The 24,149-nt window shown below is 39.7% G+C and overlaps 1 protein-coding gene across 2 annotated transcripts in view; it reads right to left on the bottom strand.

Annotated features, from left to right (window-relative positions):
- The window catches only part of DIP2C (disco interacting protein 2 homolog C), a 337,740-nt gene that overhangs the window by 115,981 nt on the left and 197,610 nt on the right, over positions 1 to 24,149 (bottom strand). For both annotated transcript variants that reach the window (XM_081055544.1, XM_081055545.1), the window contains one exon: positions 19,654 to 19,779. In XM_081055544.1, coding sequence (XP_080911670.1) covers positions 19,654 to 19,779 — 126 coding nt within the window. The remainder of the gene's footprint in view (positions 1 to 19,653; positions 19,780 to 24,149) is intronic.

The raw sequence follows: 24,149 nt of genomic DNA, 5'->3' as shown, positions 1-24,149 counted from the left end.
ACAAAGCAGAAACAGAAGGCAATGTCTTCAACCTGATAAAGACACTCATAAAAACCCACAGCTCACATGGTGTTCGATGGTAAACGACTGAAGACATTTCCAAGACCAAGAACAAAGCAAGGATGTCCATTCTTGCACTTCTACTCAACATTATCTGGAAGTTTCTAGTCATTGAGATACAGCAAAAAGAATACATCAGGGCATCCAGATTGGAAAGAAAACAGTAAAATTGTCTTTATTCACAGATATGCTCTTGTATGTAGGAGATCCCAAGGAACACATATAAAATTCTTGAATTAAGAAATGAGTTTAGCAAAGTCACAAGATAAGTTTAGCAAGGATACAAGATAAAGAAAAATGATCTTTACACAGATACTAGCAGTGAATAATCTGAGAATTAAATAATAAAAAAAATTCCATTCACAACACCATCAAAAAGGATAAAAACCTTAGCAATACATCTAACAAAAATTCAAGGCAATAGCTAATAAAAATCCTAAAGCTTAGCCTAAAATTTACTTGGAAATACAAAGGATTTTATACAAAAAAATAAAAAGAAATTTATACTTTAAAAAAAATACAAAGGATTTTATACAAAACTACAAAAAAAAAATTTACTTGGAAATACCAAAATAGCCAAAATAATTTTAAGAAAGATGGAGGATTTCACTACCTGGTGTTGAAATTTACTATGAAGTTACAGTAACCAAGACAGTGATATCAGCACAAAAATACGCACATATATCAATGTAACAAAGCTGAACCCAGAAATAAACTCTTATATTTATGGTCAATCAACTTATTTTTGACAATGTTCTCAAGATAATTTAATGATATGTAGATCATCTTTTCAACAAATGTTGCTGGGCAACTGGATAATCCTCATACCAAAAAACAATAAAACAAAACATCACCATGAATTCTTACCTCACACCATAAACAAAAATTAACTCAAAATGGATCAGAGACCTAAATGAAACTTCTAAAACTCCCCAAAACACAATCTATAAAACAATAATTGATGAACTGAACATCATCAAAATAAACTCTGAAGCTTCAAAAGATACTATTACTTTGCTATGGGTAATGGGACAAATCACCAAGAATTCGGTGGCTCACAATGACACATTTATTATCTCATAGCGCTGGACGTCAGCATGGATACGTGCCTTTTGGAGTCTTACAGGCCAAATCAGTTCCTTTGTCTTTTCTAGGGACCACCTGCATTACCTGCACCCTTGGCTCCTGACCCCGTCATCTATCTTTAAAGCTTATGCCTCTTTAAAGTCTCTGGTTCCATTGTCTTTTCTTCTGACTTTGACAGTCTTCCCTCTGTTAAGAGGACATCCCCCCTCTACTAATTTTATTCAGATATAATTGATAAACATCACTGTATAAGTTTAAGGCATACAGCACAATTGTTTGACTTACATATATTGTGAAACGATTAATCCTTCCCCACACCCCTGGCCTCTGGTAACCACAAATGTTTTTCTATGAGTTTTTCTTTTTTATTTTTAATGTCTGAATAAGGATCCTTTGATGACAGTGGGCGCACACAGTTAATTCAGGAAAATGGCCCCATCTCAGGAGCCTTCACTTAATCATATCTGCAAAGTCCCTTTTGAAAGATAAGGTAATATATTCACAAGTTCTAAGAATTAGAACATGGAATATCTCTGGAGGGGCCATAATTCTGTGTACTACAGATGCTGTTAAGAAAAAGAAAGACAAACCACAGTTAACAATTATATCTAATAAAAGACTCGTATTCAGATTATATAAAGAACTCTTAACCACTGAAGAGACAGACAACTTACTTTAAAAATGGGCCAAAATTTGGACATTTCACCAATGAATATATATGTATATGGAAAATAAACACATGAAAAAATGATTAGTATTAATAGAGAAATGTAAAGTAAAACCACAATGAGATATAATTTGATATGCACTAGAATGGCTTAAAAAATACAGACAATACCATGTGGTATTGTATGGAATCCTCATATAATACGCAAATATATGTACATAAATGTTGACAGCAGCATTATTCATAATAGCCAAAACCCAGAAACAAGCTAAATTTCCATCAACTAGTGAATGAATACACAAAAGGTGGTCTATCTAAGAGGACAAAGTTCAGCAATGAACATGATGCAGAAGAAGCAAGATGCAAAAGAACGTATTTCATGATCTCATTTCTGAAATGCCCAGAATATTCAGAGAGGCAAATAAATTAGATCAGTGGCTTCCTAAGCTCTGGAGTGACAATGGGAATTAACTGGAAATAGGTAAAAGAAAATGCTTTTTTAAAATTCAAGTTTATTGGAATGACAATTGTTAGTAAAGTCACATAGGTTTCAGGTGTACAATTCTGTATTACATTATCTATATATCTCATTGTGTGTTCACCATCCAGCCAGTTCTCTTTCCATCGCCATATATTTGACCGTTTGCCCTTTCCAGAGGCCCCCGCTCCCATTAATCTCTGGTAAGCACTAAACTACTGACTGTGTCTATGAGTTTTTATTTCTTAATTTTTTTTGTCTTGTTCTTTTGTTGTTTTCAGTTTTATATACCACAAATCAGTAAAATCACATGGTCTCTACTTTTTCTGTCTAACTTATTTAGCTTAACATGATAATATCAACATCCATCCATGTTGCTGCAAATGGTACTATTTCATCTTTTCTTATGGCCAAATAGTATTCCATTGTGTATAACTACCACAACTTCTTTATCCATTCATCTATCGAAGGACATTTTATTATTATTATTATTTCCATGTGTTATTTCCATGTGTTGGCCACCGTAAAGAAAGCTGCAATGAACATTGGAGCACACCTGTCTTTATGGATAAATGTTTTCAGATATTTTGGGTAGATACCCAGGAGAAGGATTGCTGGGTCATACAGTAATTCTATTCATAATTTTTTTAGGAGCCTCCACACTGCCTTCCGTAGTTGCCACACCAATCTGCATTCCCACCAACAGTGTATGAGGGTTCCTTTTTCTCCACAGCCTCTCCAACACTTGTTACTATTTGTCTTGTTCATGATAGACATTCTAAATAGAATGAGGTGATATCTTATTGCGGTTTTTATTTGCATTTCTCTGATGATTAGTGATGTTGAGCATTTTTTCATGTCTATTGGCCATTTGTATGTCCTCCTTGTAGAAATGTCTCTTCAAGGCCTCTGCCATTTTTCAATTGGGTTCTTCGTTTTTTTGTTGTTGAGTTGCATGAGCTCCTTGTATATGTTGGATATAAGCCTCTAATCAAGGCGTTGTTTGCAAAAATCTTCTTCCATTCGGCTGGTTGTCTCTTTATTTTGTCGTTTTCTTTTGCTGTGCACAAGATTTTTTGGTTTGATATAGTCCCATTCATTTATTTTAGCTTGTACTTCCCTTGCATTGTGAGTCAAATTCATAAAATCCTCTTTGAACCCAAGGTCCATAAGTTTAGTACCTATGTTTTCTTCTATGCAGTTTACTGTTTCAGGTCTTATGCATAGGTCTTTGACGCATTTTGAATTAATTTTGATACATGGTGACAGATAGCAGTCCAGTTTCATTCTTTTGCATGTGGCTTTCCAATACTCCCAGCACCATTTATTGAAGAAGCTGTCTTTCCTCCATTGCATGGTTTTTGCTTCTTTGTCAAAACTTATCTGCCCATATTTATGTGGGTTTATTTCTGGGTTCTCAATTCTATTCCATTGGTCTGAGTGTCTGTTTTCCTGCCAATACCATACTGTTTTGATTATTGTTGCCCTGTAGTACAAGCTGAAGTCAGGGAGTGTAACACCTCCAGCATTGTTCTTTTTTCTTAGAATTGCTTTGGCTATTTGGGGTCTTTTATGTTTCCATACAAATCTGATGATTTTTTGTTCTATTTCTTTTAAAAATGCCACTGGGATTTTGATGGGGATTGCATTAAATCTGTACATTGCTTTGGGTAATATGGCCATTTTAACTATGTTGATTCTTCAAATCCATGAACACGGAATGCCTTTCAATTTCTTTGTGTCTTCTTCAATTTCTTTTAAAAATGTCTTACAGTTTTCAGTATATAGGTCTTTCAAGTCCTTGGTTAAGTTTATTCCTAGGTATTTAAAACTTTTTGTTGAAATTGCAAAAGGAATGTGTTTTTAAATTTCTTTTTCTAATATTTCATTGTTAGTATGTAGGAATGCAATAGACTTTTTTTTCTTTTTTTTTTTTTAAACAAACCGCTATGCCTCTGTTGGCTGGGTTTTCTTTTTTTTTCTTTTAATTTTACTGGGGAATATTGGAGAACAGTGTATTTCTCCAGGCCCCATTAGCTCCAAATCATTGTCCTTCAATCTAGTTGCGGAGGGCGCAGCTCCGCTGCAAGTCCAGTCGCTGTTTTCAGTCTTTAGTTGCAGGGGACGCATCCCACCATCCCATGTGAGGATTGAACTGGCAACCTTGTTGGGAACTGGGGCTCTAACTAACAGAGCCATCAGGCTGCCCCTCAGTAGGCTACACTCGAAAAGAATGTATAGTCTGATGTTTTAGAATGAAGTGCTCTATAAATGTCAATTATGTCCATTTCATGTTACTTGTCATTTAGGGCTGCTATTTCTTTATTTTCTGTTTGGATGATCTATCCATAGCTGTCAATAATGTATTTATGTCCCCTACTACAATTGGGTTTTGGTCAATTTCTCCGTTTAGTTCTGTTAGTAGTCGCTTGGTATATTTCGGTGCTCCCTGATTGGGGGCATAAATACTGATGACTGTTATGTCTTCTTGTTGAATAGTCCCCTTTATCATTATGAAATATCCATCTTTGTCTCTTGTTACCTTTTTTATCCTGAAGTCGATTTCATCTGGTATTAGTATGGATACACCTGATTTTCTCTGGATGTCATTTGCTTGGAGTGTCAATTTCCACTCTTTCACTTTGAGTCTATGTTTGTCCTTGTAGTTGAGATGTGTCTCTTGGATGCAAGATATGATTGGGTTTAGTTTTCTGATCCAATCTGGTTGGTACGCTTTGACTTTTTATTGGTGAGTTCAGTCCATTTATGTTTAGGGTGATTGCTGATATGTGAGGATTACCTATCATTCTATCTTTGATATTTTCGTAAGATATTGTTTCTTTGCCTTTTTGTTGCTGTCTATTATTTCAGTGTGGTAGTATTCTATGAATTCTCCCACTGAATCTTCTTTTATTATGTTATATAATTCAGTTCTGGATTTTTCTTTGACTGATTACCATTAAGTTTACATAAAAGAAAGTTTCATATTTAGAGTATTCCATTTTCTTCAGCATGCTAACTTTTACCATTCCCTTTTTCCAGGACAGGCCTTTACTCTCCACCCTTTTATGTTTTTCAGTTGTCACAAATTATCCCCACTTATGCCGGCAGAATAGCCTCCTTCAAGACTTCTTATAGTGCAGGTTGTATGTTAGAAAATTCCCTCAGCTTCTCTATGAAAGATCTTTATTCCAACTTCATATCTAAAGGATATCTTTGCTGGATATATTATTCTTGTCTTATAATTTCTCTCTCTCAATAGTTGAATATTTGATTCCACTCCCTCCTGGATTGTAGAGTTTCTGTTCAAAACTCTGATGATAATCTAATGGGCTTTCCTTTGTAGGTTGCTGGATTCTTTTCCCAGGCTGCTTTGAGGATTCTTTCTTTGTCGTTACTTTTTTTTTTGTCACCCCAATAAACTTTAATTTAAAAAAAGAGAGCTCACACTAAAACATTCCTATCTCATGGCATCGTGAGTGGATAGCTATGTGGTGTATGTATTAATCACAATAAAATAAATGTGTGCACCCATGTTATGCCATGTAGATGGCAATTAATCTAGAAAAACCCATCGCCACACAGGACAGTGCCCACTGGGTTCTAAAGTGACAAACTCGGATCACAACTCCTGTCCCTGCATCAATGCCAGTTTCATTCAATTATGTCTTTGTCGTTAATTTTTGACAGCTTCAATACAATGTACCTTGGAGAAGGCCTGTTCAGATTGAGGTAATTAGGTGTTCTATTGGCTTCTTGGATTTGAGGATCTAGTTCATTCCACAAGTTTGGGAAGTTCTCGTCGACTGTTTGAAGACACTCTCGGTTACATTCTCTCTTGCTTCTCCTTCTGGTATGCACATTATTCTTATATTGCTCTTTCTGATGGAGTCAGAAAGTTCTTCTAGAGTTCTTCCATTTCTTTTAAGTCTCAAGTCTCTTTCTTCTTACATCATGTCATTTCCAGGTTTCTATCTTCGATATCACTGATTCTTTCGTCCATCTATCAACTCTACTACCTAAGATGGCTATTTCATTATTCATTTCTTTTTTTCATATATTTTCAAATTTTTATTAGATTCAGGTGCACAAGACAAAGTAATACTTAGACGTTTATCTTTTATATACCTCACACTGTGTAAACCCACTCCCCCATCCACTATCTCTCTGAAATCGCACAAAGCCATTACATTTCCATTGTCTCTATTCCTAATGCTATACTCCGCTTCTTTTAAATACATACATACACACACACACACACACACACACACACACACACACACTAGTAGTTGACATTCATTATTGTTCAGTTTCTGCTTCAGGTGAACAATCAGTCATCTACATCATCCCTGAGGTGGTGTCCCTAATGAGACAAGAGTCCATCAGATATCCTACAAAATCTTTACAACATTATTGATTATATTCCCCAAATTAATTTTCAAAACCCTGTGGCCCTCTTGTGATTACGAATGTTTTCTAATCCCCTCACCTTCCCCCTTATCCCCACTCCACCTCCCATCTACCAACCCTCAGTTTTTCCTCTGTCTCCAAAACGGTTTATGCTTACTTCATTCACTTATTCTTTTCTTTAGATTCCACATATAAGTGAGATCATATGGTATTTGTCTTTCTCTGTCTGACTTATTTCACTTAACAATGTTCTCTAGGTCCATCCATGTTGTTGCAAATGGTAAGATTTCTTTCTTCTTTATGGCTGCTTAATACTCCACTGTATAAATGTACCACAGTTTCTTAATCCAGTCATCTACCAATGGGCATTTCGGTTGTTTCCATGTCTTGGCTATTGTATATAGTGCTGCAATAAACATAGGAGTGCATAAAGATTTTTAAATTGGAGTTTGGGATTTCTTCAAATAGATACCTAGGAGTGGAATTGCTGGATCATAAGGTAGTTCCATTTTCGGATTTTTGAAATACCTCCATACTGTTTTCCATGCTGGCTGCAACAAACTGCAATCCCACCAACAGTGCACGAGTGTTCCCTTTTCTCCACATCTGCGCCAGCACTTGTTGTTTGTTGATTTATTGATCCTAGCCATTTTGAATGGGGTGAGGTGGTATCTCATTGTGGTTTTTATTTGCATTTCTCTAATAATTAGTGAGTTTGAGCATTTCTTCATATGTTTGTTTGCTATCTGTATCTCCTGTTTAGAAAAATGTCTCTTCATGTCCTCTGCCCATTTTTTATTTGGATTGTTTGTTTTTTCGGAGTTGAGTTGAGTGAGTTTTTTTATAAATTTCTGATATTAACCCTTTATCTGATATATCATTGGGAAATATCATTTCCCATTCAGTAGGATCCCTTTTTGTTTTATTGATGGTTTCCTTTGCTGTGAGAAAACTTTTTAGTTTGATGTAATCCCACATGTTTATTTTTTCTCTTACTTCCCTCATGCGAGGGGATATATCAGTAAAAATCTTACTCCAGGTAACGTCTGTGAAGTTTCTTCCTATATTTTCTTTAAGGAATTTAATGGTTTTAGAGCTTACATTTAAGTCTTTAAGCCATTTTAAATTTATTTCTGTATGTGGTGTAAGGAGGTGGGCCAGCTTCATTTTTTTGCATGTGTCTGTCCTGGTTTCCCAGCACCATTTATTGAATAGATTGTCTATACCCCACCATACATTCTTGCTTCCATTGTCGTTGATTAAATGGCCATATAGGCATGGATTTATTTCTGGACTCTCTATTGTGTTCCATTGATCTATGTGTCTTTTTTTATGCCAATACCATGCTGTTTTGATTACTGTAGTCTTTTATACAATTTGATGTCAGGTGCTGTTGTATCTACCACTTTGTTCTTATTTTTCAAGATTGCTGACACTATCGAGGGTCTTTTATGGTCCATATAAACTTTAGGATTATATGTTCTATTTCTGTGAAAAATGTCGTTGGTAGTTGGATAGAAATTGCGCTGAATATGTATATTGCCTTAGGCAGTATGGACATTTTAACTATTAATTCTTCCCATCCATGAACATGGTATGTGTTTCCATCTATTTGTATCTTCTTTTATTTCTTTCTTCAGTGTCATAATTTTCTGAGGACAGATCTTTTACTTCTTTGGTTAAATTTATTCCCAGGTATTTTATCGTCTTTGGAGCAATTGTAAATGGGATTTTTTTTTAAATATCTCCTTCTGATATTTTATTATTGGTATGTACAATTGCAACTGATTTCTGAATATTAATTTTGTATCCTGCTACTTTACTAAATTCATCTATCGGCTCTAATAGTTTCTTAGTGGGTTCTCTATATATAGTATCACGTCATCTGCATATAATGACAATTTTACTTCCTCCTTACAGATTTGGATGCCTTTTATTTCTTTTTCTTATCTGATTGCTGTGGCTAGAACTTGCAGCACTATGTTGAATAGAGGTGGAGAAAGTGGGCAACTTTGCCTTGTTCCTGATCTTATGGGGAATGGTATTAGTTTTTCCCCATTGAGTATTATGTTAGGTGTCAGTTTATCATATATGGCCTTCACTATGTTGAGATATGATCCCTCTATTCCCACTTGATTAAAGGTTTTTATCATAAATGGCTGCTGGATTTTATCAAATGCTTTCTCTGCATCTATTGATATAATCATGTGATCTTTATTTTTCATTTTGTTAATGTGGTGTACCACATTAATTGACTTGCGGAATTGAACCACCCTGGCATACCAGGGATGAATCCCACTTGATCATGGTGTATGATCTTTAATGTATTGCTGAATTCTGTTCCCTAGTATTTTGTTGAGGATGTTTACATCTATGTTCATTAGAGATATCGGCCTGTAGTTTGTTTTTTGTAGTGTCTTTGTCTGATTTGGGGATCAGGGTGATAGTGGCTTCGTCAAAAGTTTTTGGGACACTTCATTCCTTCTGGGTTTTTTGGAAGAGCTTAAGGAGAATAGGTGATAATTCTTTTTTGAACGTTTTGTAAAATTCACTTGTAAAGCCATCTGGTCCAGGGCTTTTGTTTGTTGGGAGATTGTTGATTACTGATTCCCTGAATTCAGTTGATTACTGAATTTCCCTGGTGGTAATCAGTCTATTCAGGTTTTCTGTTTCTTCTTGAGTTAGCCTTGGAAGGTTGTACGCCTCTAGAAAATTGTCCATTCCTTCCAGATTGTCAAATTTGTGGGCATCTAATTAATCATAGTAATTTCTTAAAATTTTTTGTGTTTCTGCAGTGTCTGTTGTCACTTTTCCTCTTTCATTTCTGATTTTATTAATTTGGGTCCTCTCCTTTTTTTAATGAGTCTGGCTAAAGGTTTGTCAATTTTGTTTATCTTCTCTAAGAACCAACTCTTGGATTCATTGAACTTTTGTATTATTTCTCTGGTTTCTATGTCATTTATTTCCACTCTTATCTTTATTATCTCCTTCCTTGTGCTCCCATTGGGCTAATTTTGCTGTTCTTTTACAGATCCCTTAAGTGTGAAGATAAACTGTTGATTAGTGATGTTTCTTGTTTCTTTAGGTAGGCCTCCAATGCTATGAATTTCCCTTTTTAAGACTGCTTTCGCGGCATCCCCTAGATTTTGGGTCGTCGTGTTTTCATTTTCCTTTGTCTCGAGATATCTTTTGATTTCTTCCTTAATTTTCTGCTTGACCCATTCATTATTTAGTAACAAGTTATTCAGCCTCCATGAATTGGTGTGTCTTCCAGTTTTTTTCCCCGTAGTTCATTTCTAATTTCAGAGCACTGTGATCAGAGAAGACAACTGGTATAATTTCAATTTTCTTAAATTTATCACTTGTTTTTGGCCTAACATGTGGTCTATCTTGGAAAATGTTTCATGTGTATTTGAGAAGAACGTGTATTCTGCTGCTTTGGGGTGAAATGCTCTGAAAATATCAATTAAATCTAAGTGGTCCAATGTGTTATTTAAGGCTTTGTTTCCATATTGATTTTCTGTCTGGAAGACCTGTTCCTTGCTGTCAGAGGTTTGTTGAAGTCCCCTACTATGATAGTGTTACTGTTGATCTCTGTCTTTATGTCAGTCAATATCTGTTTATGTATTTAGGTGCTCCTATGTTGGGTGCATAAATGTTTACTAGGGTTATGTCCTCTTGTCGGATTAATCCCTTTATTATTATGTCGTGCCCATCTTTGTCTTTTAATATGTTTTTCATTTTAAAGGCTATTTTGTCAGATATAAGTATTGCAACTCCAGCTTTTTTCTCATTTCCATTTGCATGAAATATCTTACTCCAACCCTTCACTTTCAGCCTGTGTGTGTCTTTTGATCTGAGGTGAGTCTCTTGTATACAGCATATACAAGGGTCTTGCTTTCTTATTCACTCAGCTAACTTATGTCTCTTGATTGGAGCATTTAATCCATTTATATTTAAAGTGATTATTGATAGGTACATAGTTATTGCCATTTTTAAATTTGTAGCTAGATTGTTTTCATCTTTCTTCTATTTACAGAAGTCCTTTTAGTATTTCTTGCAATGCTGGCTTGGTGGTAATAAATTCCTTTAGCTTATTCTTTTCTGGGAAGCTCTGTATCTCTCCATCAACTTTAAATGATAGCCTTGCTGGATAAAGCAATCTAGGTTGTGGGCCTTTGTTTTCCATCACTTTGAGTATCTCCTGCCACTCCCTCCTGGCCTTCAATGTTTCTGTTGAAAAGTCATTTGATAGTCTTATGGGAGTTCCCTTGTATGTAACCCTCTGTCTTTCTCTTGTTGCTTTTAGGATTCTCTCTTTGTCTTTAACCTTTGCTATTTTAACTATAATGTGTCTTGGTGTGGACCTGTTTGGGTTTCTCCTGGTTGGAACTCTCTGCACTTCCTGGGCCTGTATGTTGGTTTCCTTCATTAGGTTAGGGAAGTTTTCGGACATTATTACTTAAATATGTTCTCAATCCCTTGCTTCCTCTCTTCACCTTATGGTATTCCTATGATGCGCATGTTGTTGCGCTTGATGTTATCCAGAGGTCTCTTAAACCATCTTCATTGTTTTTTATTCTTTTTCCTTTCTGTTGTTCTGTTTGGGTGATCTCTGCTAACTTGTCTTCTAAGTCGCTGATTCGATCCTCTGCTTCATCTAACCTGCTGGTAATTCCTTCAAGTGAATTATTTATTTCAGTAATTGTGTTCTTTGGTCCTAACTGGTTGTTCATTATGATTTTCTATCCTTGTTTATGTTGTCTCTAATCTCCCTAAACATTCTAATCATCAGTGCTCTGAACTCTGTCTCTGATACGTTTGTTTTCTCTGTTTCATTTGGTTCCAGTTGTGGATGTTTCTTCTGTTCTTTTATTTGGGACATGTTTCTTTGTTTCCCCATTCTGGCTGACTCTCTGTGTTTGCTTCGATATATTAGGTAGATCCCCTAGAGTTCTTAGTTCTTCCTGGGTTATATTATGTAGTATGTGTCCTTTATATTTGACTTGCACTACTTTGTTCTTCTCCTCTGCGTGTGCTCCAAAGGTGACTCTTGTGTTGTGTATATTGTCCTGTTAAAGAAGATCTTTAATTGCTTTTTGCTTGTGAGTAGATGGGGTTAACTCCTAGGCTGACTAGTTGTGAGACTTGGCTCTGCCCACCGCAGGGTGTTCTGCTGCGTGAGGGTTGACCATTTAAATCTGGTTTGGCTTCTATGGGCTCTTGTGCCTGTATAGAATTCCTTCTGGGCGTGTCTTTGTAGGTCAAACCTGGTAGTACTCTGGTTTGGTCTGGAGTTGGCCTCTGGGTGTGTTGAATCTTGTGCCTCTTATGATGGGCCCTGGTAGGGCAATTTCAGAACAAAGCAAATCACCAAGCACAACAACAACTACAAAGAAAAACTCAGATATATTGACATGTAAAAACAACCGACAATCCACACTCAACACAAGCAAAGATATCAAAGATATAAAGACCAAAAAAAAAAAAAAAAAAAAGCTGCGACAGTCTTGGCTTCAGCCCACCAAGTATTCTCCAGGTTGTCCTCTGCTGTACCAAAGAGTCCTCTGTGTATTGTGCAGGCAGAGCTAGTCACCTGGTGCCCAGAGTGACGTTGGTACTGCAGATTTAGATTCGTGGGGCTGAGGGGTCTGGATGGTAGTTTCTACAAAGTCAGTGCAGTTTCTCTCCTTGCCTGCACATATGCGCACTAAGAGTAGCACCACCAGCTCTGTGTCCAGTTCTCCTGAGTCTTAGGGCAGTTCTTCCATGGTGTGTGTGTGTGTGTGTGTGTGTGTGTGTGTGTGTGGCTGGCGGAGGATTTCTGAGCTGCTGAAAGCCCAGGGATGTGTTGCCGCTTACTGCTGATCCCTGGGAATTCCTCCACAGTTGTAATTGCCCTACCCTAGGCAGGCCAGAAAGGGTGGGAGCTGGGGATGGAGGGGTCTTCTCTCTCCCAGCCCAGCAAAAATCACACTTTTCCCAGCCTTTTCCCTGGGTCAGAGCAGCACGCCAGTCTTCCCAGAGCTTGAGGACTAAGGCTCCTCTGTAATCTGACACTACTCCTCAGTTTAGGAGCCAGTTTCAATCTCTGGAAGGGGGCGGGGGGGAGGGGGAGGATTGGAAGAGCAGGGGGAGGGGCCCAGGTATGGAGTTTGTGTCCTTTGTCTGAGGTAGAGCCCAACTGGAGATCTCAGCTAAGGTTATTGCCTCAAATGCTGGATATGCTGCTCCCTCGGCGGGAGAGATCAGCTGTGGGATGCAGGGAAAGAGGCCACCTCCTGGCTTTTGTGTTCTCTGTTCCGTCCTAGGATCCCCTGCGTCTCTGCAGCTGAGGATGCCAGCCGTGTTTCCATAGCCACTGACGCAGGCCATGTCTCCACTCCACTCCCTTCCCTCTTCCCCTGCTCACCCAATTTGCCCACCTTCAAATACTCCTTGCACGAGTCTCTTAGCTGTTCTGCGTGATGAGCAGAGTCCTTTGATAGGTTATAGATGTCCCCTTTGTGATAAGATCTGGTGGAGAACTCAAAAAGTGCACCCCGCTGCCGCCATTCCTATGACGTCACTCCATTATTCATTTCTTTTATTGAGTTCTTAATTTCCAGAAATTCTATTTGGTTCTTTTTCAAAATTTCAATCTCTTTAGTAAAATGTTCATTTTATTCTTTGATTGCATTTCTGAGTTCATTAAACTTCCTTTCTGTGTTTTCTTGCATCTCGTTGAGCTTTTTCAGAACTGCAATCTTGAATTCTCTGTCATTTAAGTCACATATTTCCATGTCTGGAGACTTTTCATTTTCTGTCTGAGCTGTCTTGTTACCTTGGATAACCATGGCAATTAATGAATTATTATTTCTCTTGCTAGGCATCTACAGTGGTGGGTTCTGCAACAGGTTGACAGAAAGAGGTCTTTCTTTTGTTTTCCTGTAGGTGTTAGTAGAATGTTTCATTTTCTCTCTGAGTGCAGCCTTTTAGTCTCTTTCTTACTGTAGTGTTATATTTTCGCTGCACTATTCCAGCTTTTCACACAATGGTGGGATTGCCTGGAAGGGGGGCTTCTCCTCCGTGAACAGGTTGCCTGGGCCGAAGGGGACCACCTCCGCGGGGGGGTGGGAGGAGAGGGTGTGAGAGCTTGTGAAGTTCCAAAGCTCTTCCTGCACCAAATTCAGAGCCTGTGTGTCTCAGCGGCTCTGTTTACTCCTGTAGAGATCCATCCAGATACGTGGGGACAGGAGTGGGGTGGGCTGTGATAGATGGCTCTGAGCAGTGGCGCCGACCATCAGCACAGCGAGTCCTGCACCCAAGGCTCCCTCCCCTTCACCAGAACTAGTTGGGCTGCGAGTCCATGTCTACGGACCACAGTTCTCAGAAGTGCATATATTCTGTTCCTTTGAATTGATACTGCTACCGTTCCACTTCTAGCAACGGCAGGGTGGGAGTGGAGCGAGCTTTGAGAGGGTGGAGAGGGGGCAGGTAGGATCCATGCCTATGCCTTCAGTCCTCTGCTTGAAAGTGAGTGCTTAAACCACCATTTTCAGCTTTCTTCCCTCAGTCTTTGCTCCAAGGTCTCTGCAGTGAGTGTTGGGTTCAGCCATGTTATACACTGATCCCTCAGGCAGGACTGTGGGCCATAAGTGGAGCCCTAGCAGTCCAAGTTCTTCCCTCTCCTGCAGCTATGGAAGCTCTGAAATGCAGGGAGCTCTGGTCTGCTGTGTCCACATGGCCTGCGTCTCCACACTTCCCTCTTCTCTCCTCACCTGCTCACCCAATTCGCTCACCTTTAGATGATTTCAATTGCCCGCATCTTAATCTTCCCTGTTGCTGTGCAGGGAGTCCTTTGTGGAATTAAAGTTGTTCAACTAGTTGTAAATTCCAGGGCAGATTTCAAGAGGCTCACCTCATGCTGCCATTTTTATGATGTAATCTCAGTACAAGGAAACTTTTGGATGTGACGGAAATATTCTAAAACCAGATGGCAATGGTTGCACAATCGATATATTTACTAAAAATCACTGAATTATAAACTTACAATGGGTTAATTTTATGGAGTTTAAGTTATATCTCAAGAAACTTATTAAAAATGAATGTGTGTTCTGCAATAGTTAGATGTCATCTTCTGTGAATATCAACTCCGTCAAATTGGTTGACAGTATTCTGACAACTTTCTTAAGAGTATTTAAGGAGGGTACTTTTAAAATTTCCTAATTATTATTCTTGATTTTTCCATTTTTCCATTCCTTATGCCAGTTTCTAATTTATAACTTACAAGGCTCTGTTTTTATGTATACATATTCATTCTGCGGTCTTTTTGGTGAACAGCTCATTTCCCATTACACATTGCCCCTCTTTGTGTCTCGTCCTGCACTGTCCTGTTGTTTGCTTTGTCTGACAGTAACAAACACTTGTTCACCTTCATGAGCTGTAGGTTTGCACTAGATCTTTTTCCATCCCTTTAAATATCCTTGCTTTTTCATTTAAATATGTCTTTTGTAGACAACATATAGATGTGTCTATCTCCCCTTTCTAGCCAGTCTGTCTCTGTCTTTAAATTGGGTTTTTAGTGCATTTACATCTAAAGTAATCAGTGGCATGAGTGGGTTTAAATCTAACATTTTGCTATTTGTTTTCTATTCATTTCTATTTTTATCTCTGTTGATTTTTCCTGACTTCTTTTCTATTAACCATATAAAGAGTTTTATTTCATACCCTCTATTAACTCCTAACCTATACTTCCCATTTTTAGTGGTTGCTCTAGGGAAACAGTGTGCTGCTTAAGGGGTCTATACTGGGTCAATATTGAAATTTGACCTTCAAATGCGACAATACAAACTGCTTCCTACTTCACAAATGTAATAACCACACAACAGTTTACTTCCATTCATCTGTCCCTGTCTTTTGAGCAATTATTTTTTTAAAGCAAATTACAAGTATTTTACATTTTCCCAGTTATTCACTGTTTTAAGTATTTTCACAGACATAAGTTTTCATCTGGTGGTTTTTCCCATCAGCCTAAGTGCCATCTGTCAGCATGTTTGCAGTGCAGGTCTGCTGGCACCATATTTTTTCCGCTTTCATGTGTTTCATTGTCTTTGTTTCTTTTAACATCCTTGCTTATGAAAAATATTTTCACTAGATATGAGTTGACAGTTTAATTCATTCCCTTTTAGAACTTTAAAGGTTTCCTTCCATTGTTTTCTGGCCTCTACAATGTCTTCATATAAGTCATTTATCCTTCATGTGTTTGTTTTCCTGTATGTAAAGTATTTCTTGATGTCTCTTCAATTTCACAGCCTCCACATGCTTTCTCGAATCTGATATTAAACTGATCCAGTGATATTTCATTTCAGTTCTGGAGTTTCCATTAGTTTAAAAAATATTTTTCCCTTTGTCTGTTCAGCTCAACTATTAAGATGATATTTTCCTTTATTTCTTTGACATATTCTCATTGGATTCCCTGAATAAATATTTATAATTACAGATTTGAAAATCCCATCTTCTTCTATATCAAACACCTACACCAGTGCTTTCCAACATATGAACAGGTAGAATTTCAATAATGTATTTTTATTTAACTCAAAATATCGTTTTAACATGAAATACATACCAAAATTAATGAAATTTTCCAGTCATTTTTTTCAACTCATCTAGATCTGTGTGTATTTCACGCTTACAGCAACTACAATTGAGACCAGCCACAATTTTTGTTGTGGACAGCCTAGTGCTTAGTGGCTACTGAGAGCACAGCAGAGGCCAACTATTGTTCCTTTTGTACTGAGTCCTATTTCTGTGGCCGCAGATTACATATCCTGTTTCTCTGAATGTCTAGTGATTGTTTCTCAAGTACCAGATACTGTGGATGGTCCGTTGAGGAGACTCTGAATTCTATAATCTTCCTCGGAAGCCTTGTGATTTCTACTTTAGCATTTACTTCAATTACTGGTGACCCTCTTGAGCTTGGGCAGACTTGAAGTCATTTTTTTGCTAGTGTGAGTCTGTGGAAATCTGCAGCTCCTTTATCTTCCTTGAAGTTGGATCTCTGACTCCTCAACATAGCAGGATGGACATGCTGGCTCAGACAGCAGTCTTTGTGCCACGGTCCTAAAATTTCATCCAGGCAGAGAACTTGGAAGTGGGGGGCCTGCCTCATGTCTTTTCCTGTTGTCAGTGCAGTCTCACACTGCTTCAGGCCCACAGCCTAATCACTGGTGTCTCCTTTGTTTTTGTGCAGTTTCATAGCTGTTTATAGTGCACGGGTTAGTCTGGTACCAGTTACTTCATGATGGCTAGAAGCAGACGTGCTGGCACATTATTCTTATATTTTTATATGTGAAAACTAAAGGAAAGTTTCCCTGTAGCAGACTGCAGTGGAACAGTCCTAATTCGATCTTCTCCAGAAACTATGACACTGGTCAGCAACCAGTCATTTCTCATGAAGAGAAAATAAACTTCAGGAATAGTCCTTAAAGAGCAGTGGACATGAGTTCTAACAAAAGTTACCAGCAACCAAGGAAAACAGAATGAAGAAAATGACCCTGAGCCAAGATTCTGTTCAAGCAAATATGCTTATAAATAGGCATTTATGATTGTACAAAACCATCTCGTGTGATACTATCACCAGGACTCCTGAGTGACAGTGTACAAAATGTATTCTACGCTTTACATGAAAATGCTAAATAATGAAATGCAAATGTTTCATCAAAAATAACATTTTCAATAATGTTCTTTTATATTTTGCTGATATTTGTACAAGGTTTGTTTTTCTGAAAGTTTTGTCTGGTACAATAATATTTCTAAAGATAGAAAAAGCATGTGAAAAAGCACATATATGAATAATCACATTGCCTCTTGCATTTTAAATTCAGCATTTCTCATAAAAAGTGGCCCAGAAAAATGTGTATCTCTCTGAATTCTGCCTGCTTCCAAAGATTTGTTAAAAATATTTTAAGTGTGTTTGTTATCCTTGTAAGTCCATTCTGTTTGTTGCACAGAATGGACTTACACACACAAAATGAAAGTTCCATATTATACATTTTGGCAAATTATAACTTTGTATACAAACAGAATTAAGCATATTAATTATGCTGATTTTTAAATAGTCCCAAATTACACTGAGACTCAGCATGAAAGGAAAGAGAGTAAGTAAGGAAACTGGCAAAAAGGACTCCCTTTCTTACAAGAGTGTTATTTATATTCTTTTTTTTAAATTATATATACTCATGAGATGAAGAAGAGTTGTTGGATTATTTGTAGATAAAAACCATAATGATTATGGTATACCATACCTAAGATTTGTCTCAGAAAGCTCAGGACTTGAACCTTTAAAGATGTGTAAAGGTGAATATTTAGGAGTTATTTGGAGAACTACCACAAATCTGAGGTGACGTGGGTGTTCTATTTCCCTCACTGCTTGCAAACACTCCAAAAAATGTTGTAGATCTTCAACTGTTCTTATTGCACCTTAATTTCCTCTTGTGAACAAAACTGGCAGCATTTAAAACTGTTCAAAGTAGTGCGCAAGGTAACTTACGAGGTCTGACAATTATTAAGTTTGCCAACTTGTTGCAACGATGTTGCTAACCTTTTTTGATATCAGAGGGATTATTCATTATGAATTTGTACCAACTGGACAAACAGTTAACCAAGTTTACTATTTGGAAGTGCTGAAAAGGCTGCATGAAAAGTTCGATGACCTGAACTTTTCACCACAATTCATGGCTCTTGCATCACGACAATGCACCAGCTCATACAACACTGTCTGTGAGGGAGTTTTTAGCCATTAAACAAATAACTGTATTGGGACACCCTTCCTACTCACCCAATCTGGCTCCCAATGACTTCTTTCTTTACCCGAAGATAAAGGAAATATTGAAAAGAAGACATTTTGATGACATTCAGGACATCAAAGGTAATACGACAACAGCTCTGATGGCCATTCCAGAAAAAGAGTTCCAACATTGCTTTGAAGGATGGACCAGGAGCTGTCATCGGTGCATAGCTTCCCAAGGGGAGTACTTTGAAGGTGACCATAGTGATATTCAGCAATGAGGTATGCAGCACTTTTTCTAGGATGAGTTTGCAAACTTAATTATCCAACCTCGTAGGTCTGTAGAAAAGAAACTCAGGTCTGTGTCAACAATGACGTGAATAACTTTAGAGCCAAAATCATAGAGAAAACATCAAGTAGATTCGGCTCAGTCCTTCATGTTTGTAGCAGGTACCTGAAGGGTTACCTGTATGCTTCACTTAGGTTTTGAAGGTCATGAGATATAGACTATAATTATTTGGCAGAGTGAAGTAAAAAAACTTAGGTAGTTATATTAAGTTCAAGATTGAATAGAAGCAGTATCAAAATCAGAAATCTAAATGGTATATTACCTTCAACCACCTAGATCAGGGATCAGCAAGACTGTGGACCAAACCAGCCCTCTGCTTGTTTTTATAAATAAAGTTTTATTAGCACATTCTCTACAATACCAGAGTAAGCAGCTGTGATAGACACCTCATGGCCTGCAGAGACCAAAATACTCTGTACTTTACAGAAAAGTTTGATGACCCCAAATTAGGTAACTGCCTAAATTTTTCATTTGGTTTCTTAATGCAACTTTACAATATATCTATATTTTAAAGACTTGAAAACATGTATATACCAGTCTAAGAAGAAGACAAGTTCTACTGCTTCTCTTCTGCTACATGAAGAATTAAGTAAAATTTTGTAATACTTTAAATCTATCATACTTATGAGTCTCGATAAAAAGTTTCAAATACAGTTTTGCACAGATACCTACAAAATGATGGTAACTTTCTTTCCAAGTATAAGTTAGAACACATATACTGTTTCTGGACTTATGGTTCACAAAACCCAAGCCAGAGCACCATTACTTGAAAGCTGGCACTGAATTAGTTCTAAGCACGATCACCACTCACAACACAGGGGTGGCCTGCCCCTCACCTGGAGGCGTGTAGGCGTCCATCGAGGTCTGCACCACCAAGGATCTGCGTTTGGAAGGCATAGGCACTGCCATCTTCCTTTCTTTGTGTTTTGCAAGTGCTGCCTGCACAGCTTCTGTGTGGACATCTAAACAAAAAGAGAGCTCAATTACCCCATTGTTCAGAGACATCCCAAAGGCCCCTTGCCTTTCTCCACTTTCTCTAGTCCTGTGGAATAGTTTCTCCTCCGACAGAAACTCACAAGTGGATGTGTGGGGACAGACGGAAGATAAAGTGTGAACCTGCTAGCCTGGAAGCTCCCCAGAAGACATGCAAATTCACTCACAGACATTCAATTATTCATTTTATTACCCTAGGCTGCCTAAATGACAAGTGCTGGCTGTAGGTGGCTCTGTGATTTGTCTTTTCTCAGGGTGAGTGGACCCTGACCTTCAGATGCTTCTCAGTCTCATTTTCAAGCCTCATAAGTCATTTCACTGCTAAGGGAGGTATGTGCACCTCACAGGCCGTTGGTAATGGCTTCAGCTAACACTCACAAGCACTCAGTTATGGGCCAGTCACTGCTGGTGTTCTGTATAACTGACCATGGCATTAACGCCATGACTACATGAGGCTACATCCTCAGGGTGGCGTGGTAGACGATCGGGTGGGGGAGACCTGTGGGTGGAGCCCTCACTCTCCACCGAGTGACACAGGTCACAGATGAGCAAATGGGCAGACTTGGAACAGGGAGAACAGACTGCCTGCGAGGCCTCCTCCTGAGGCCCAGGGAGCTCTCTCAATGTGAAATCACAGTGGTGAGGATGAACAAGCCGTCTGCCAAGGTAACCATGTCCAGGCAGCTGCAGGCTGCCTTCACATTGCAGCAGGGAAAACAGCTCTAAAGCTGAAACTGGGGGCCAGGATGGTGCTAGCAGAACGAACATGACCCTGGAGCAGGGCACACGTGCTAAGTGACCAGGACACTGGGGCACTAATGACGGACGGCATGAACCCGATTCTGTTTGGTGGGGTTGTTTGGCCGCTGTGAAGGCCACAGGAGGACAAGAGTGGATGTGAGAAAGCAGGAAGGACAGCCATCAGGCGATGTGCCAGCCATGCACAGTCTGCACGCGTCCACAGAACAGGTGCTCTGAGTCCCCGCCCACAGAGGAGAAACCTCCCACCCAGGTCATCGACCTGCTGAACAGCACTGCCGTCCCTGCGGACTGTGCTGCCCTCCAGCCATCCCTGTGACCACTGCCCCTGCTAACGTGTTACACCAGCTGGGCACCACAGCATGGGCCACATGCAGCTGCCATCTCCTGTGATAAGGTCTCGATGGCACACAGCTGCACCCTTCCTCCGTGCAGACCGGCTGCCTTCCCACTGGAGTAGATTGTAGACGTGAGAGACCATAACAGCCCAGAAAGCTGAACATCTCCCACCTGGTCCCTTACAGAACGTCTGCCAGCCTGTCTCACCACACGTCACGTGTCAAATACAGCCAGCCCGTCTCGCTTTATTTTGCTCAGCTTGTGAGCACCACTCTTCTCTCTTCAACTAGACTCAAAGGGCTTTAAGGGAAAAACTGAGTTTCTGATCACCTTTTCTTAAACTCAGACTAAAAACTGACAAATGAACGACTTGGATTCATGATCCTACATCATTTTTTTTTATTGGGGAAGGGGAACAGGACTTTATTGGGGAACAGTAGTGTGTTTTTCCCAAGACTCATCAGCTCCATCTAAGTCAAGTTGTTGTCCTTTCAGTCTTAGTCGTGGAGGGCGCAGCTCAGCTCCAGGACCAGTTGCCATTGCTAGTTGCAGGGGGCACAGCCCACCATCCCTTGTGAAAGTCGAACCAGCAACCTTGTGGTTGAGAGGATGCGCTCCAACCAACTGAGCCATCGGGAGCTCAGCGGCAGCTCAGCTCAAGGTCTGTGTTCAATCTTAGTTGCAGGAGGCGCTGCCCACCATCCCTTGCAGGAGTCAAGGAATCGAATTGGCAACCTTGTGGTTGAGAGCCCACTGGCCCATGTGGGAATCGAACTGGCAGCCTTTGGAGTTAGGAGCACAGAGCTCCAACCACCTTGGCCACTGGGCTGGCCCCTACATCATTTTTTTAATTAAAGAATTTAACAAGATTATCTAAGTCAAGTAAAATATAATTTCAAACCCCACTTGAATGAGAGTGACTTGTAACCATCTTTTTTTTTTTTTTTAATATTTTATTGGGGAAGGGGAACAGGACTTTATTGGGGAACAGTGTGTACTTCCAGGACTTTTCTCCAAGTCAAGTTGTTGTCCTTTCAGTCTTAGTTGTGGAGGGTGCAGCTCAGCTCCAGGTCCAGTTGCCGTTGCTAGTTGCAGGGGGCACAGCCCTCCATCCCTTGTGGGACTCGAAGAATTGAACTGGCAACCTTGTGGTTGAGAGCCCACTGGCCCATGTGGGAATCGAACCGGCAGCCTTCGGAGTTAGGAGCATGGAGCTCCAACCGCCTGAGCCACCGGGGCCACCGGGCCGGCCCCGACTTGTAACCATCTTAATGGAAGACTTTTACCTAAATTAAATCCTTCATAAAATGATTTGTTCAATTTGTGACATTTGTAGGAAAGAACCATGACAGGATCAACTGAAAATCCCTGAAGCTAAGAGGGAAGAATAGCTCTGACCATCACCTGACTATGCCTCTCAGAAGAAAATTATTTAGAACAGCAACTAACATCCAAAACTTGAAGTCAGAGGCACACATTATGGGATTCAATGTTTTTTTGGCTCTTCATTACAATGGTTTTAAGTTATACTGTTGAAGAAGTTGTTAAAAATTGAAGTCTACCACCTATAGACTTTCATGTCTCGGCTCAGTAGCTTTAAGAAAAATATTGCTACTTGTTAGTTTTCTAATTACAAGTTAACCTGTAATTAGCCAAAGAGATGCACGTCAACTAACAGCTACTCACCTGATTTCTCACATGGATCTGAGATGTGTTCACCTGATTCAAAAATGACACGTGGGACCAGTGACAAGATGGGCCAGATAAGATGAATCATTGTACTCCTCCTTTCTGGCAGCGTCTGGCACCATCAGCAATTTCCATTTGGAAGAAAACCTCAGCATACACACTCACCGTGGGGCAATCAGTAAGGTTCTGTAGGACTACCCATAAGATAAATGACCTAGCAAATGAATTCTTTTCAAAAAGGAAACTCTCTGCTCTGTTTGACCCACAGCAGGCTTTTTGTAGAAATCGACAGGGTATTTGGAAAATTCCAGGAAAATGCAATCAAATTCAGATAGCCACACAAATGGCACATACTAAACACAGCCAGAGAACGCCTCGGGCGATGGGCGGGGGTCTCAGGCCCCAGGCCCTGCAGCACAGAGAGCCCCCCCCACCCCGCACCCACCCCCCACCCTGGGGGGAGGCCAATTGAAGCAGCAGACCACCCGTATCCTCCTCCGTCTGCACCACATCAGGGACAATGACACCCACACCCACACATGGTCACTTCAATCCCTGCAGATGCATCTCCTACTCTCTCTTTTCAGCCTTTTCCTCCAAACACCAATTTTTAGGACAGTAACCAAAACAACAACAGCGATCCCGAAACACGTGCTTGGTCTAGTAAGAGACAGGATGTGCCCTGGGTTTGTGTGGCATCAAACCACACACACACACACACACACACACACACACACACACACACACTGCCCCTGGGCCTCAGTGCTCAGTGCTGTAATCTGAGCTCTAACATTTACAACAAACACAGGCGAAACAAAGTTTAGGGAGCCTCACATCTGCTTTGCACGGCGTCTTTCTTCTTTTGCCTCAAACTTGGTATTCTTTTCATTTTTTCCTATTTCCTAACTGATCATGATTTGGTAATTATAATTAAAATGCTCGTCTTAAAGTTCTTTTATTTTTAAAAAATGAATGAACACCAAAAAGGTAATGAAAGACGGACCTGACCCTATTCTTTGACTTCTCACAATTTCTCCACCTACTGTTTCCTCAAAGAACTTTCAAAGTTTTTCTTTCCATTTGGATCCATGAGCTAAGACCCTGTATTACTGTCAGGAGGCTCCATGGGGACACAGCAGCACAGACGTTCCCACTGCTCTGGGAAATGACAACATGGGAGTCCAGGGAAGGCAGTCAGAATGCTGGCTCTGCCACCTACTGGCTGTAAAACACTGAAACATTTTCATCCGTCAGCCTGATGTGGCCCCCTGTAAATGGGAATGAAATCACAGCGTCACTGTGGGACAATGTGAGAAAAAATATACCAAGCAGTCCTTAGCCACCTGTCCCAGTCACAGCGGCACTCACTGACAACAGCGCCCTCAGTAGCATTCTGAAGCAATGGGCTTGGGCCAGGGGGGCTGATAAGAAGAAAAGGCCAGAAGGGATCTAACTGCAGGCAGTGCCCAGCCCGTGCTCACACCCCAGAGCCCGAACTCTCACAGGGAACCCTGACGCCGGTGTCCTAGCCAGGCGCAAGCTACAGACCATG

This window comes from Rhinolophus hipposideros (assembly GCF_964194185.1).
Source record: "Rhinolophus hipposideros genome assembly, chromosome: 1".
Lineage (NCBI taxonomy): Eukaryota > Metazoa > Chordata > Mammalia > Chiroptera > Rhinolophidae > Rhinolophus > Rhinolophus hipposideros.
Note: the sequence above shows the minus strand (reverse complement) of the source record. Positions and strands in the feature narration are given on the sequence as shown.